This window comes from Anastrepha obliqua, chromosome 3, assembly GCF_027943255.1.
Source record: "Anastrepha obliqua isolate idAnaObli1 chromosome 3, idAnaObli1_1.0, whole genome shotgun sequence".
Lineage (NCBI taxonomy): Eukaryota > Metazoa > Arthropoda > Insecta > Diptera > Tephritidae > Anastrepha > Anastrepha obliqua.
Window position 1 is genome coordinate 49680514 of NC_072894.1, and position 18401 is coordinate 49698914.

At 35.3% G+C, this 18401-nt stretch overlaps 1 protein-coding gene across 1 annotated transcript in view; it reads right to left on the minus strand.

The window, feature by feature from the left end:
• The window catches only part of LOC129242710 (DNA-binding protein D-ETS-3-like), a 70365-nt gene that overhangs the window by 38093 nt on the left and 13871 nt on the right, over nt 1–18401 (minus strand). Inside the window, exon 4 of the mRNA XM_054879508.1 lies at nt 10649–10696. Within this exon, the coding sequence (XP_054735483.1) occupies nt 10649–10696 (48 nt within the window). The remainder of the gene's footprint in view (nt 1–10648; nt 10697–18401) is intronic.

Genomic DNA, 18401 nt, shown 5'->3' on the forward strand with positions numbered 1-18401 from the left:
GAATCGCCTATTCTGAGTGTGTAGGAACCCCTTACAATGTAGTGAAAATGGTAGATGTAGGTTTTCTTGCAATCTTGTCTACAATTTCATTACCCAGAATATAACAAAGTCCCAGCACTCATACCATATAAAATGCGAACTGCTCAGTTTTCACATTAAAAATTTTTTATGAATCATAAATTTAGATTCCTCGACCCAACTTTTGTGTTCAAAGATATATAACTCTTAAGACGAAAATAAGCCTGCAGGCAGCGTGGCCTAAGTAATTAGTTAATAGATTTGGTTTTTACTAATGAAAATCACATTTTCCCTACAGGGAATGACAGTATTCTGTACATCCGTATATTCAATACGATGTCCTTTTCCTTGCTTTATGTTGTTGCTAGAAAGCACCTAATTGCCAAATGATTAACCATTTATGATTGTGTATGCTTTGAAAAGCGTGGCGTAAATAATTGCAATGTTCTACGGTGTTGTCTATATTCCTAAATTTTAGCATTTATTTTATTTTCCAACAGTTTTTTATATGAGAACTTTGCTCTAAGTGAAAACTATATTGACAGGCTTTGAGCTGAACCGGGGATCGAGTTGAAAAAGAGGTCAGCCCTCTGTTTCTGTTTCTGTCTTTAATAAATGAGGAAGACTAAATGGTTGAGTAGGTTCTGAGATTCATATTCTAAATTCACAGTAATATGTGATGCCGTTCGCGATCTCTTCTAACAGTAAAAGGTAGCTCTCGAAAGACAAGATATTTAGGAAAATCATCTTTGCTGTCCGATTTATCAAAGCATAGGGCTTGATTTCTATCTTCCATATAAACTGAAAAATTCCCTTCCACGCATGTGTTTTGAGGAGGAAAGGATTCATGATGGATTTCAGACAGATTATTATTGCTGCTCTGTTTATACTGGCAAAACAATAAGACGCTCCATCCATATGCCCAGTGCTCTGAGTCTCACAGCAGATAGTATTGCGCTGTGCCTTATATGAAGATCGATAGGAGAGATATGTTTTAAAATGTGGAGCGCCAGTTTCATTGCAAATATATATATATATACTAGCGTACCCTCGCCCGCTTCGCTAGACGATAAATTCAATGATTTGCTGAAAGAGAATAAAATTAATACGAAACAAAGCAAATTCTTTGATACAATTTCATTCGAACTTTATTGTAACACTTTTTGGTAGACAACGTTTTTGGTTTTTTCATCTTTCGCGTGAATAATGACGATGGTTTGCCAACTCGTGAGCAAGCTACATACAATTGTCCATGAGAAAAAATTGGGTATTCTAAATTAATACCGCACATTTGTAGAGACTGTCCTTGCGCCTTATTAATTCTCATAGCGAAGGCAAGGCGAATAGGGAACTGCAAACGTTTGAAATCGAATGGTAAATCCGCCGGAATCAGTGGAATTCAGGGTATCAAAATGTCTTCTCCTTTGTACTTCCCTTTCAAAATTGTTGCTTCGATAACGTTACCCATTAGCTTCTTCACAGCGAGTCTGGTACCGTTGCAAAGTCGGGGCACATTACTATTGCGCAGCATAATAATCGGTGCTCCAATTTTTAATCGTAAATTATGAGGTGGTAAGTCTGACAAATCGAGTGAATGTAAGAATTCAGTTGGATAATTTACGACCTCATCTTGATCAGTAATAGTGTCCATTGACTTATACGCAACTATGTCACCAGGTATTTGATCTAAAATAGCTGAATTTATATCATTGACGTCCTTATTTTTCCCAGCTAAAATTGCTCTTTCGCTGAGTCAATCATGGTTTTTGTAATGTTGAACTATGTTTGGAAATACACTCTGTATCAATGCCTCTTTAGACTGTGCAAAAGTGCAGAAATTGTTAGGCAATGTTATCATTCCTGTTGTTTTTGAAAAAAGGTTTATTTTTTTTGGTTAAAAAGTGTTTTTTGAAGTTTTGAAAAACACTTCGCTCTAACAAATTTCTTCTCAGTTAATTGCTGAAAATTAAATATTTTGAAAAAACTATTTTTTTTAATTTAACGTTTTTGAGAAAATTTTGTTCTTGAAAAAATTTCATACTTTTGTAAAAGTTTAAATTGATTTGTTAAAAAAGATTTTTTTCCGCTTTGAAAAACACCCCCTCGAAAAAATTTATTCTCTATTAATAGTGGAATATGAAATGCTTTGAAAACACTATTTTTTTTTTAATTTTGTTTGGTTTTCAGAAAATTTTGTTTTGAAAAAATTTCATACCCTTGAAAAAGTTTTATTTTACTTTATTTCTTCAAAATTTTTGAAAACAATTTTTTTTATAATTTTCGAAAACACCCGTTTGAAAAAATGTTTTCTATGTGTCATAGTGGTATTCCATTAACTTTTAGGATTATAGTCAAATACTTACAAATATCTACGCTTTCACAAATAGCAACAATAAACAAATTTCCTCAAAACCAAAAAATTTACTTTTTTTCTAAAAAAATTCTAAACAAACAACGTAATAAATTTAGAATTTTGTGTTCACGAAAAAACAGTATTGTTTTTATTGTATTAACTGAAAACCAAAATGTTGCAAAAAATCAAAACAAAACTAAATTATTTTTTTGTGTTCATTTGGTCCATATGTTCCATAAAAAGTTGATATGGTAAATAATATGCAGGGTCTGATACACGCAAATTTCCATTGACCATTATAGTGACAAAATTATCGATCACCAATTCCAACAGGATTTCAAAATCAGAGTTGGAATGAGATGTTGTGTGGTGTACTTCTGAAAAAATGAGAAATAAACAAAATAAATCTAAAGATTCGAATTCTAACTTTATCTTGTGTATGTTCTTATTACCTTTGAATTTTTCCAATGAAGCACCATTCATTTTAAATTTTCCAAGAATTTTTTTTATCATTTCGCGTTTCTTTCCTTTTTCATTCGATTCCAACATTTGTTCATAGCCGAAAACATCGTTTGCAAACGCATTCATTTCCATATAGAATTGGTCAAAGAAAGCATTGCTCAATTGAATTGAAACATTATTTTCATAAATACTTAGGACCTTAACTAATGCACCTTGGTACATACCTAACGCAGATATTCATCGCGACCTTGACATCGATACTATTGATGAAACAATACAAAGCGCTAGCAGAAGACACATAAATAGACTATTAACGCATACAAATCCTATGATGAGAAGACTACCAAATAAAGAAAAATCTACCCAAAGTCGGCTTAACCGTCAAACACCAACAGATCTTGCAAAATCCTTGTAATCAATTGTCAACTAATCGTATATGTCATTGTTTGTTAACCACTTGTTTTTAAATAATATGTATATATTTCTTCTAAATGAGCTTGGGGGCATTGGCCCTTCAATATCACTCTCATTCCATCTTTTTGTAAATCAAATTACTTATTGTCTAACGACAGGGGTAATATTTATGGAAGAAATAAAAAAAAAAAAAAATTTCATTCGAATCATTTGAAATTTCTGTATACAATAACGAAAAATTCAAAAAAAGTTGTACACATAAAATGAATGTCGATTCGAAACTTACTTTAATCTAAGAATCGAGCAAGTTTTGTTTTGTACAATATTTTGATTTTTTCTTTTTTTTATATGAAGAAAATATTTAAAAGAAATTTTTTTTTGCTAAAAACCTTCCCCTAGTGGATCCCTATAATATGAAAAAAGAACGAATAAAATTGGCCTCGTATCGGCCCAAAAAAATGCATACAAACGAACATCATTTCATTTTTATATATATAGATATATAATTGGCGCGTACACCCTTTTTGGGTGTTTGGCCGAGCTCCTCCTCCTATTTGTGGTGTGCGTCTTGATGTTGTTCCACATTCATGGTTCAAAAAATGGGTTGGTGCGTGACTACCATTCGGAATTCACAGAGAGAACGTTGGTTCGAATCTCGGTGAAACACCAAAATTAAGAAAAACATTTTTCAATAGCGGTCGCCCCTCGGCAGGCAATGGCAAACATCCGAGTGTATTTCTGCTATGAAAAAGCTCCTCCATTGCATCCAGTTCATAGTAATTTATTTGCGAAAACTTCAATTGCCACAAAAAAATCGAAGTAAATCGTTTAATTTTTTAATTTTATTAAATTCAATATATAAAATATCGGTCATTTAAAATCTGTACGCATAAAGAGTACCGCAATTTTTGTAATAAATATCGGATACTAAACTTCCTTTATTCAGAATCGAGAATAGACAGGCGGCAATCCTGTTAAGTGAACGGAAAAGTAAGAAATTGTCCATCAGAAGAGGATATTATAAGAAGAAAGTGAAAGCCGTCAGGATGAAATAAATTAGTCCAAAATTTTTTCATTGGGCGAATCTGAGGCCAGTTAGGCGGATTAACGTGTTTTGGTACTACTGCCACATTATTGTTCTTGTTTGCCCTGAATTTGACAGAAAAGCTATTATGTCTAATAAAAGAAATCAAATTTTTCTCAAGAAAGCAATTTCCTTCTTTTATATAAATGCCTTTTTTAGATCATAATAGGATACGATTTTTTTCGAAAAAAGAAAAACTATAAGATTCCTTCGACGGAATCGTACCTGACTTCCAGTCCATATTTAATTTAAGTTCGAAAAATAACTTTAATTTGTCGGAGGAGAAATTTCTTCTTTCTACTAGAGGATTACGCCACTGTAGTGGCGGACAAAACAAGCTAATTTTTTTATGTTTTTCAACGCGACTATGAAATAAATAAAAATTATTACAAAAAAATATATAAATTATTTTATTCATCGACACTTTTAAATTTACGGTGAACAAAAACGTTTTTCAATTGTGCATTCATGCGAATAGCTTTGGAGGTGTATTTTACTAATTAGAATAACGGTTAGCTGATTTTTTTAAATTAAAAACCCGTTCGTAATTTTTTGCACCATAAAATTATGAATACATATTTAAAATTGCAAGTCAATCGGCCAAAATCACATCATGAGCTCGGGCGATTTAAAAAAATGTAGTTTCGGACTCAAAACTTTAAATAGAAATACTGAGACTTTTTCAACAACTTTGTTTGAGTGAATGTTAGGACAATTGAAAAACAAGGTTGTTATTTTGAATTTTATACGGTAGTTAACCCCTCAGAGTGAGGAGAGGGGACAGCCCCGGTGGTATCACAATGGGTCTACAGCAGGCCTAGGTGTGTCAACCGACAACCACTTTAGCTACCTACCTACCTACCCCCTCATTGTCGTTGTTTCCCGTTACTTGAAAGCATTTTACTCAGTTTATTTGCAATAAAAAACTATAAAAACACATTTGTAGGATTTCATTTATTCTCTTCTCTGCAAGACAATTGAGTTAAATTCAAATTCAACCAAGTAATTTTATTTCAGTTTTATGTACAAAACTATCAACCACTTTTTATTAATCCTAAATTTAACGAGTAATGCAGCGCAATCAAAAAAGCCAACTAAAAATGTACATATGTACTTGTATGTCTCCACCAGTGACGCCCCTAATTTCTTTATCTTACTTATTCACTTAGTGCACAGCACTATACACTGCCTGCTATATACAAAATATTTGCGAAAAATAAAATGGATGGAAAAAAGTAACTTTCATATATCACACAAGTAAATCTGAACAAAAGTAAGTTGCAATAATTTTCATGTTGCATGCTTAAGTGCATTTAAGTTGAATTCCAAGTTGTTGCAGCAGGACAACTTTACCCAAAAGGCTCCGTATGCTCTAAGCAGCGCCGAAAGCATGGAGCCAAACCGGACCGGACCTTCGGTAACAAAGCGGTTCCGTGTAAAAAGGAAGCTATAATTAATCAAAAACAGCATTTTTGCCACCATCAGAACGAAAGCGCACGGCAGTCAAACCGGAGCTGAAAATGAGTTTTCACAATATTTTTTCATGATTGTTTTTCTTTTCTATGCTTTAACAGCAGTACAACTTAAATCAAGTTAAAAACGAAAGAAACCAAAAGAAAGAAAGTAGCCACCACATACACCTAAACACAAGCACATTGTACATAGAAATTTATACAGGCGCATGTAGAACCTGTGAGCAGGCCAACATCAAGCAAAATGGCAGCAAAAAATAAGCGCACACAAATACATGCACTCGTAATATAATTCTTTGCTGGAAGTAACTTTTCAAGAAATCACGACAACTTGAAGAAACAACACGAATTGCCCTGGCATGAAAGAAAATTGAATGCGAACAACATAAAAGACGAAAGCGCGACATGACCACCCGCCACTCAGACAGTCATTTTTGCGTTCTGGCAAGTCTGTCTTCAGGTCCAGCGAAATGCAAGGCTAGAACGGCATACGTATATGCATGCATACATACATAGTACAATATATACGAGTATGTATATTCCTCCACAGTGACCCACCCATAAATATATAACCATGTGTGTATATGTACATGGGCACAATTTGGCTGTCGCGCCGGAAAATGGTGGGCGCGATAGGGCATTTTTATGCTAATTCCGCTAGCTTTTAGAAGAGACGAAGGCAACGATTGTACAGACATACCAAAATGGCGTTTTCTACGATGACTCCGTTTGGAGAAAGTATGGATTTTTAGCTACATTTTAGGCAGGCAGTCAGGCAGCCTGGATGTTTGACGGCATGGCTGTTGCGCTGTTGGCTGGTGGCGGGTCAACCATTTACAGTTGTGGTTCACGGTTGTAAAGGTTATTCAAAATAAGGTCAACATATGCCAAGCAGTCAGCCAGGTTATTTCTTACCTATAAATATATTCGAGTTCATACATACATGCAGACGTATTTTTTCATTTCGTCTATAGGCGAAAACGGCATAGAAGTGGAGCATTTGAAATATTTTTTTATACTTGAGTTTAAAGTTTTTGTTAACTCTCTCGGAACATCGTGACTTTTGTCTGGTTGAACACTTCAGGCCAGGTACATACATATGCACTTTGTAAGAGGCTATAACAAAAACTCATATGTATGGGTAGTGGTCACATGGAGGCGCTTGTCGCCGACGTAAGTATGTGCGTTTGAATAATTCGTGTAAGTGATTCACTGCAGCCTCAGCTTTCGTGCTAAATCTTCATAAATATAATGTTTTCAGGAATTTATTTTTAAAACTTAACTTAAAATAAGTTTTATTTATTTATTTATTGTATTTAGTGATTTCATGCTAAAACAGCAAGGCTAAGCCTTATAATTATTGGTGCTAGTCAAAATAGTTTACAATTTTCATAATAAAATTTACATAGGTATTTAAGTTACGATGAAAAACAAATCAAGTTAACATTTAAAGAAACCAGAAAAAATACTTATTAGTTAATATTCTCTGTCTTAGGACTAAGTCCTCTGAATTTTGCATTTAAACGCACTCATGTTTCTTATAGATACTAAATTTTGTGGAAGAGAATTCTAAACTCGAGTCACATGCAACAAGAACCGTCATTCTTACGTCAGTGTTTTATATCTACGAGTAGTAGCAAGAAGTTTAGAATTTTCGACAAATTTCGTGGCAGTTACTAAGGCCAGGCGAGGTACGCAGGTACTTTCGAGTAACAGATCTTATGCAAAATTAAGAGGAATCTGAACTGAAGAAGCTTATCCAGGCACACGGAGAAGACAGTATCAGCAATATGAGAACCGCGGTATCTTGACTGGATCGCGAACCCATAAGCGATTAATATTATTAAACAGTACATTAAGCTTACGTTTGCATGCATAACCACACTTTACAAAAATTTCACACCCATACAATAACGATGGCATAACATATTCTTAACCATTAAAATACGACTACATAGAGGAATAAAGTGTTGCATAGTCCAGAGCGCTCGAAGCATTCCGTACAACTTACCTACGACTAAATTTATGTGACTATCCCGAAATTAATCTTTGAAAATAATTCCAAGATTTTGAACCGTACACACAATTGATAGCAATGCCGCCAAGTAAGATTTTTGGAAAAGCTGAAGTGTCGAGGGGCTTTCTGTAGATAACAAGCACTTGAGACTTCTTATGGTTGCGCATTTGTTATTACGGCATAAGTTTTGGTTGACTTTAACAACACAATCATTTATAAATATAAACCTGGACATCATCTACATACGAGTGAGACCGCATGAATTTAGCTGTGATTCCACAAATGGAGGGACCTACAGTTTTAAGCCGACTCCGAACGGCAGATATTTTTATGAGGAGCTTTTTCATGGCAGAAATACACTCGGAGGTTTGCCATTGCCTGCCGAGGGGCGACCGCTATCAGAAAAATGTTTCTCTTAATTTTGGTGTTTCACCGAGACTCGAACCAACGTTCTCCCTGTGAATTCACAATGGTAGTCACGCAACAATCCATTCGGCTACGGCTGCCGCCGACCTAATAGTGCCCTACAAATGGAGAAACCTACAGTTCTAAGCGACTTTCTCTCTTAAGGGGTTATATACAGTTAGAATTTTCAAAAAATCGATTTTTTTAAGTTTATTCTCTAATATACATATACATATATTTAGGAATACACACAGAAAATTTAATATCGTTCTGGTGAATATGTTCGAAGTTACACGCAAATTTCAAAAGGCGTTTTTATCCTATGTAAAGTGCTTTTCAAACTTTAAACGCATTTTTCCCAAAATGGTGTTTTCGGTCGGTGACCAACATTACTCGAAAACGGCTAAACCGATTAGTCTTAAATTCTAACAAGAGCTTATTAAATATATTTTTTAGTAATTAATCATATGAACTTGATTTGAAGGAACTTCCATGGATCAACATATACGAGTACATATAAAAGGACGAGTGGAGCAGTTTTCGTGTACACAAAATATAACTTGTGGTTAGAAAATTGAGTCAGAGACAAAGCTCACTTTATGTGTGCATGATGTCCATTAATTTATTCCGCTGTATTGGTTTTTTGCCCACTGTATAAAAAGCCTCAAATGCCCGAAATTGTAGCTAATTGGAGGAAAATGTGTGCTAGTTGCTGTAACTCAGATATGTCTGAGGTGAAAATATGCCTGAAATGATTTTCCATTATTAATATCATGAAACTATCAAACAATTAAAAAAATCGTAATATCACATTCCCTTCTTTCATTGTCATTTACAGTTCTACACATCTTAAAATAACTCCCTTTACATTAAATTTATTGAAATATAATTAAAAAAAAACACAAATTGCAATTATAAGGTTTGGTAGAAATTTAAGAGTTTAAGGGCTTAAGAGTTTAGATATATCTGGAAATAGATATTAATGTTGTTTTCGTTCAAGTTTCAACATCCAATTGTATATAGAAGAAAGGCTCAAATGTCAGTTAAATATAACAAATTATGTCTTTGCATAACATTTAAGCAAAATTAATGTTACACATAACTATAAAAAGAGTCACGCCCAAGATTCATTATTATTGTTGTAATATTCTCAATTCAAAGGCATACGTTATGAATTTTTAATGAACTACAGAGAGGCGAGCAACATTAACTCTTTATTTCAGTCGAAATGCAAAAGAAAACAATAATAATTGATGACAGCAGCAATGTAGTATTATGGAACCATCTATGTCCATATAAGAACTCATTAAATATCACCCAACATACATTAGTACACGTTTAACCCTTTCATGTGATACTGCAAACCCGTTGACGTGGGCAAGTAAAGAGCTCAAAAGTTTCTCACCAAAGTCAACTGATAAATTTCTAGATCACGTGCGGCAGATTTACCAAAAAAGAAAATAAAAACAAACGTGTAATAAAAATATGATAATTTCACTTTCGAAAGAATGACGAGAAATCATTTTGACGCATACACAAGCGAGGCAATTCGGGGCACACCCCTTAGAGAACGTACGCCAACCGCGGATAGCCAGTTAGACCGTAGTTAGGGCTAGTACGAGGGTAATTTTACGAAGCACCTTGTCTGAGCAGCGCGCGCCACAACAAATGCACGCCGCACATATACGAAACTGGATCGTGATCTACAAGGGTAGCTAAAGTAATTTGTAGCTACACCAAGCTATAATTAATTCATAGGTGCTCTAAAGGAACCCTTTTTCTGCAGACAGACAAGGGCGCTGGTCAAAGACAATGACTTTTGAGTGATAAAAATCACACACTCACTTTAGCTGCAACTTAACGGGATTTGCACTAGTTATTATTTCCAAACAGTTTTTATTCAGCTGAGGAGTTACATGACTCCAGTTTGAATTGTTTGCCCTGATTAATATGTATGTGCATTTGTATTTGCATATATACATATATACGTGCATATGTAAATGAGCAATATTGCACGATTTTCCTAATAACACGGTGCAAGTGAATTTTAAGTAGCTTTTCTACTAACTTACAAGCACACGCGCCCATATACGTAGATCTCGCACCTACACGTACTAGTCTGTGGAAAGTTTTGTAATGCCTTGCACCAACCAAAGTTAATGCCCATATTTTTTGAAAGTTGTGCACGTGCACACTTGACAGCCGCTTGACATTTAAGTTGTCACTTTGGAGTGTGTTCAAGCTGTTGGCGTGCGTGCGCCAATTTAATCTCAACACCTGCATCTTTATGCTTTTGTGAACTTAGAACCAATACTCTATTAAAATATTCAGCTAAATGCAGAAACATATTTGCTACTTAAGTACGTACATAGGTACGTATGTATGCATATCTGACGCCTGGAACATGTGTTTGAGTGACTTACCAGAGCTGGCGAGTCGGCTGCTGGTTGGCCCAAACATTTGATATGGATCTGTAAAAATTAAAATAAATAAATATAGTAAACATTTAATTTGCATATTTTGTTCATATACCAGGATATTTATAACTAAGTAAAGTTAAGCCAAATACGTATGTTTGCTAGTAAAAATTACTGACTATATTAAAAAATATGTTAATGAAGCCAAGGACTCGGCTTAGTCAACACAGAAATAAGCAAAGGAATAAATCTTTTAATAAAATATATAAAAGTACATAAAGCTCAATAAGTGAAGCCGCAGCAGAGTTGATTTATGAGTGACTACTATTCAGTGAGTCCCAGCTTCGATGAGATACAATAAAATAAATATGGGTTGGGTTAGAACAATTCAAGTGATCCCGAAAGAAAAGAGGCACATTTAGACACTGAAAAATATATACTTATATATTATGTTTTTTGGACATGCTTAGCAGCGCAAAGATTTATCGGTTCTTCGACTATGCGCAACTGTAGGTCTCTGTGTAGGCCGTCATTCCGTACATACCATACTGTCATTCCGTACGTACCATACTTTAATTTAAAAACGTTCGATGATTTCATTATTATATTTCTCAGTGCATGCCTACAGCTGAGCTTGAGTAATTAATTATAGATTAAAAGTTTATTTTGGATATGCAGCTTTGACGTGCTGCTAATAAGCCAGTACAATTTTTTGAATAAGTATTTTAAATTAACTCCTGCAACTTGGGTTTTGACAGCATGCGGAGTGATTACCGAAAATATAATATGAACTGGCTTGCAAATCGTTTTTTTTTTTTGTTTGTAAATTTCACCTGTACGAATTTAATATCAGTAAGTTTTATCTTCCATATTCTAGTTCAACTTGTTATTTCGTTAATCGAAGCCTACAGCTTTCTGGTTGATAGATTCCCATATTCGCTAACAGCGAGGACACATGTAAAGAGTGATAAATTTAGTGGTATCGGATTTTAAATTGAAATAGAATAATGAAAATTCAAATTGATTGGGCAATCTTCATTATTTTTATGTTGAACCATTCATAACATTTATTTTTTATATATAACTCCTTTCAATTGTTGGCCGCAACTGCGTCATAATTCGGTCATCCGTAAACACCAATTTCTAATAACTCACTGGAGGACTCGTCCAGTTTCTCGTCAATCTCCTCAATCGAAGCTGCTTTATCCACAAAGCATTTGGACTTTACATACCATCACACATAACAGTCCAAAGGTGTGGTATAACACGATCTTGGTGATAAATCTACTAGCCCGAGACGAGAGATAAATTACTCACTGAAACGACGACGCAGTAAACCCATTGCTTCACGGGCTTGAATTTCTGGCAAAGTGGTTTACCATGGCGTGATAGCGTTCGCCATTCACTGATACATTGGTGCCAGCCTCGACTTTGAAGAAATATAGGCCGATGATTCCTCCTGCCCATAAGTCGCCCCAAACGGTTGTTTTCAGTGGATGAAATGGATGTTCTTGAATGGCTTCGGGTTGCTCTTTAGCCCACATACGGCAATTTTACTTATTTACAATTGGCGATCAAGCCTAAAATGGGCCTCATCGCTGAACACCTAAATTGGCCTGAACGCGCAATGAAGACTTTTCACAGAGCGTCGATTTTCGTAATACAATTGTAGGATTTGTAAACGTTGTGGAGCCGTAAGTCTTTCCATGATGAAATGTCAATGAATACTGAAAGAAATTATGTATTTAGTTTGACAGTAGTCACACGCGATTTGTCAAAAAAACCCTATTGGAAAAAGTACCTCCAATCTGATCATCCTTTATCATCTGCAAATGTCGCTATTCTGGGATTCTGGGACTGGCAAATCAGAAGTATACAACAAGTGCAGAATAGGCCCAAGTATGCTGCCTTGAGGAACGCCGGCATTGATTTTCATAATGCTGGTATACATACATATCGTCGACATAAGGGGTCAGTAATATAGTAAACTTCATCGGAAGTAGCTTAAGTTTGTAGATCAGTGCGTCATGCCAAACTTTATTTACATCTAGGGAAATCGCGGAGAAGTTGTTATTTTTCACCAGAGCTACTTCGAACTACTATACTATTCTAACTTGAACTATAGTAGAATGTTTTTCTCTGAACTTAAACAGATGAGTTAGTTTCTCAAAAAGTTGTCTCATCAGTGCGAGTAGTAAGATTGCGCGATATGAGGCTGTCCCACTGGTATTTTCCCCTCTTTTAAGAATCATTATAATTTCAGAAATTTTCTATTATAGTGGAATGCATTTTAAGCTAATACATGCATTCAAACCCGTTTTTAGTTTGATTAATGCCTTAAATGTTAGGTATATAATCGCGAATATCCAAGAAGAAGGAGATATATTACATCTATCTATCCGCCTTCTCTTGTGAGGTATTTGGAAGAGATTCTCCTCAAATATGTGATGTACGTCTTGAACTTGTTCTATAAAAGGAGCGATCTGCATTTTTATGACGACTTCGAATGGCAGATTACTTTTTATAAGGAGATTTTTTATGGCAGAAATACCATCGGAAGTTTGCCATTGTCTGCCGAGAGGCGAACGCCATTAGAAAAAGCTGTTGCTATAATTTGATGTTTCTTGTCCACAAATGTGCTTCGAATCCTGTCTTTTGTGATAACATTTAGAAAAAAGAAAGGATGCGACAAAGTTAAAAAGCAACACCAATTTTCTTCACTTTTTTTCATAAATATTCCACCTAGATAGCTACACTGCCACAAATATATTTGCACATTTTGTGAAGATAATTCACTCCAGGGCTTGAAATGAGAGAAAACGATTTTTCTTATAGTGGACGCACCTCGGCAGGCAATGGCAGAGCTCCAAATGTATTTTTACTATTTACTAATTGGTATTTGTACCATTTTTACTCAAACGGATTTCTAAAACAGATTTATTTATAAAATATGTAAGATTTGCGAGAATGGAAATTTGTATGAGGGAAAATTCGAATTTGGATGGAAACGTACTCTAAACACGAAGCTGCAAAACTCATGATGATTTAAAAAATGGAATTGGGGGTTGATCAACAAAATCTTATCATAAATTAGCCAATGCATATGAACAGATATATGAAATATTAGGTGAGCAAAGAAAATGGTAGTAGCTGAAAAGCATTCGGTACTAGTTGAGTATGAGCTCTTTCCCTTTCTCAGGATTTATTTACTTCAAGTTCTGCCTTCATTTATGAAATGGACTACAAGAGTTATCCTATTATTAAAGGCAATGAATAAATTCCAAAATAGTGCTTGAATATTCCAAATATTGATTCAGCTGCTAAAGTAATCGGTATTTCCAATACCAAGGCCCAAGAAAGTGTTAGCTGCATATGCTGATGTGTACATTGAAAATGCTCCTGTTCTTAAGAATTTCATGTATTCATAATGGTGGTAGAAATGGCAAAATACCATTTTTGCAAGGAAAAGTATGTGCTCATTTGGCCTAGACTATCAGTCGAATTGTATTTCATTTCGCACGCGTTAAGAACAAAAATTACGTTGATGCTTCTTATTATGCGTAAAATCTTACAGATTCCTCAAAACGGAATCTCCCTTAATTCCTGTCCTCCCTCATGGGGCATAGGGTCTCCTCAAAACTGAATACCAAAACACAAAATAGTTTAGAAAGTCTGGCTAAAATGATTTAAACTTTGATGAATTTTCGTCGATTTATACTGTTTTTGTTAGAATATAAATTATATTCTTGCAACAAATGATTGAAATTATTGATAATTAAGTGATTTTCTATGACACTCTCAGACTATTTCTAATGTTTTAAATATTCCTTTCGCTTCTGGACATTTTTTTTTTCATAAGTATCTAGTTTATAAATAATTGTGATTTCAGAGCAAGATTTACACTAATGCTGGCACTAATACACTTGCATATGCTTTCATTTGTTGCATTTCCCTTAAAAAAAATGTATTCTTACTTTTTAATGGAATACAAAATATGTATTACTTAGTGCTGTTCCGGAGCGGGTGGAAAGCGCTTCCGATTTATTTAAATAAACAAACAAAAATACTCTCAAACATTCGGCGCGTGCATAAGTGTACTCAGGTAACTGGGCACAAAGTACCTTCACATGCATACGTATGTATGTTTAGCATATCACGCAACACTCGGCAGTTGCTTAAATGCATTTTGGAAATACATTTATGCGTTCCAAAACTGAAGTGGCGAGCTATTGCTGGTGCTGGTGCTTGAAAGTTTTTAGCATGTTGACGAACATTACGGCTATTGTTGCATACTGTACGCACACACGTTTATATTTACACACACATAGTTGACATATACATACATACTTATATACATGGGCGAATATGCGACTGTAACCTAAAGTATTATGAAATGTAGTATTTATATTTTTCATATCCTGTCACAACCACTCTAAGTACTCAGTAGGCACTTATTCAACGAGAGTTGTCCGAAGGCTTCATTAAGCTACATTAATGTAGCGGCCGTAGGCTTTTTGGTATAATGCTGATGTTCACGTACATACATGCGTGCATACATATTTGGTATACTGGGGCTTCTTCGCAAATATGCAGGAAATCTAATACATTTGCAAAATAAACGCAATGGCAGCCCGCTATCCGCTTTTAGTTTATGAATATGTGCATATACATTCTTATTTACACTTACACTGTGTGTGTGTATGTGTTGAAGTGCAACAGCTTCAGGAAGGTTACATTTCCTTGATAAGCGTGGAGTTTTTTCGCATTTATTATTTACCAATTGTTGTTGTTATTCGCATTTTAGAAAAAAGCGCTTGGAGCCAGCGCTCACAGCACCACTTTTGGCCGGTACGTCGTACTGATTATGGACTGTCTGTCAATCTAACTTCCTGCCAAAATATATACAATGCATTTACTTATTTGTTCTTGTTGGCATATCTGTCTACTCGTGCGTACTAAATCCCATACACACATACAAAACCATGTAGGCTTTGTTTTTAAGCATTCTTGTGTCGACAAACCACTTTTCTCCATTCAATTCTTGGCGAAAGGCCCATTGTTCTGACGTCCACCTTTTGATGCTTAAAAAATAATGCTCTGTTCTACGACATGCGCCTTTATACCACCACTGTCCACTTTCCAATCGGCTTGCTACCTTTTGACGGATGTGTCATATTGGCAGCTTTGGCACGCGTTCGTCTTCTGAACATTTCAACGCGTTCGAATATAATTTTTTCTCATTCATATTTGCAACAAATAATCCAACTGGATGTCAATTTTGGCAGGCACGTCACCACAAAAGACCGCATTCGCACTCATCAGCATGCCTTATGCGACGAGCTCTGACGACGTATGAGTATTCACCTTCACTTGATTGCACTTTCATAGACAGGGGCGGATTAAGGAAGTTAGACAGCTTCGAAACTGTCACCGCATTTATTAATTTATTTGAATGCTTAAATAGTTACGAACGTATGGGCATCACCGGGCATCAAATGAATGTATAAATTTCACAGTAGTTATTCCAGTGCCGATTTATTAAAATAAATGAATATTAATTCACGCCATATTATCACATTTCTATAAGTGTCTGAATAACAAAAATATAAAAGTATATCCTTTTCCATAGGTCAAACGAAAAATATTACTTTTGTAATTTAAAAATAAGGATTCTAAAACAAAAGGCGTCAAATGAAAGTATAAACTGGCAAAACTTAATTTGGTAGTTTGTATTCCCACCTTTGCTCTGAAATACTGCATATATACGTTTTGGACTACCTCGATTCAAGTTTTCTAAAATTTCGGTTGAAATATTAACCCATTGGTGCCTCATCTCTGAGAAGAATTACTTCAATGTTCTGCGGCTACTTTTTGGTATCTTGAAGCCCAAAATCGATCACAAATGCTCAATCAGATTTAAATCTGACGGTTGAGCGAGCCAGTTCAGCTTTTCGATGGCATTTTCTTCGAAATAACAAGTAACAAGACGGCACGTATGTTTGGGGTCGTTGTCTTGTTGGAAGATAAACGGCCCTAAATGCATTTTCCCGCGCAAAATTTTGGTGGTGAACGTCAACATAAGCAGCTGTCATTCTTCCGTCGAATTGTAACAAATTACCCACACCAAATTTTGAGAAACAGTCTCAAACCATAAGTGACCCGTCTCCATGCTTTACCATTGATTGCACGCACTTTGATTTCATGCGTTCCGAACGTTTACATCACACCCATTTACGTTTTTTGAGTTCCTCAGCTCGAATTTAGACTCATTAGACCAAATCACCTTGTCCCAAAAAGCGGTAGTCATATTTATATTCTGTTTCGCAAACTGAAGTCTCATTTTCCTATTCATAAAGGAAATCAGGAGTCGTTTTTTGCGACATAGTTTTTAAACCAAATATTCGGAGTTTTCTCTGCACTGTACTGGCGGACACATCCAAATCCGAACTTTCGATCAACTCCCTCCATGAAATTTTAGGGTTTTCTACACCTTTTAGTTGTGGACCTCTTCCGTACTGAGCCTTAATTTTCTTAAAGTTTTCAAAAATCTTCGTTGCCCCTCCAATCGAAATGGATATTTCTCAGGTATCTTTCCCTTCTTCCTATCAGCTCCAATCAAAATCCGGATTTCTTCAGTTTGCCGCATTTTTCACTTAGAACAGACAAAGATGAAACAATTCACTTAATCAATGCAAATTTAGTAAAGGCTGAAGAAAACTTTTGCTTTACCTTGTGAGAAATCAACACAAGCTAAAATTATACTTTCATATGACGCGCGTTCAGCTAATCTGCGCAGACTAATATTTTTAAGCGTAAGTAATAAATTAAAATTGTATGCGAACTGTTTATTTACATAATCCATCCACTTATTTTTTGATAGGCGACAGATAAGTTTCTTCTTCTTTTCTTACTCTGGAAAGTGTCAAACGCAATGCATAAATAAACTGTCGCCTTTTAAGAAAATCCGAAAAGGAATTTAGATAATGCAGATAAAACATAAACGTCGTAGAGTATGATATTGTTTTCCACGGGTGTGGACTCACCTTTATTTAATAAAGATACCACCCGGGGGAAGTAGTGGGATAAATGATCGAGGTGAGTCCCTTTTTAATTTTATTATTAGCCGTAATCTCCTTATTTGGAACAAGGACAAAACTTCCACGTTTCCAGCATAGGAAACATCAAGCGGTTAGAAGGAGGTTCTTGATACCACTATTTTGACTGATTCGTCAGCCATTAGGGTTGATAATTGGAAGGTTTCTCAGATAAAATCCTATTTGGATCACAGGTTGAACCCTAAAAGAACCGACTGGTCTCTGTGCAATAAAAAGTTGAACAGGCAGCCTTTTTCCTACTCCTCCACTGATAAAAAAAAGATGGGCTTTCTTCCCTGGTGGAGTAAGACGACTGACCGACTTGAAAGAGAAGGTTACCTTCCTAACCTTATTGAATGCTACCAAACTAAAAACTTCCAAACTTACCGGGTATTTTGAAAGTGCTACTTGGTGAGTGCCAGAGTGGTACTTCAACCATTTCACCTACCTACAGTTAAACATCGTTTCGAAAGTACAAATTCAAAATTGAAATTGTGGTTATATCAACACGCGTAAACTTACTTTCGGAACATAGTTAACTCAACTCCTATATCTATCTACATACTGGTGGAAGCAGAAGACGAGGAGAACCTCCCTTTCCTTGGAAAGATCAGAAAGAGAAGGACTTGGACTCATTTGGTCCATTTGTATCCAACTGGCGTTCT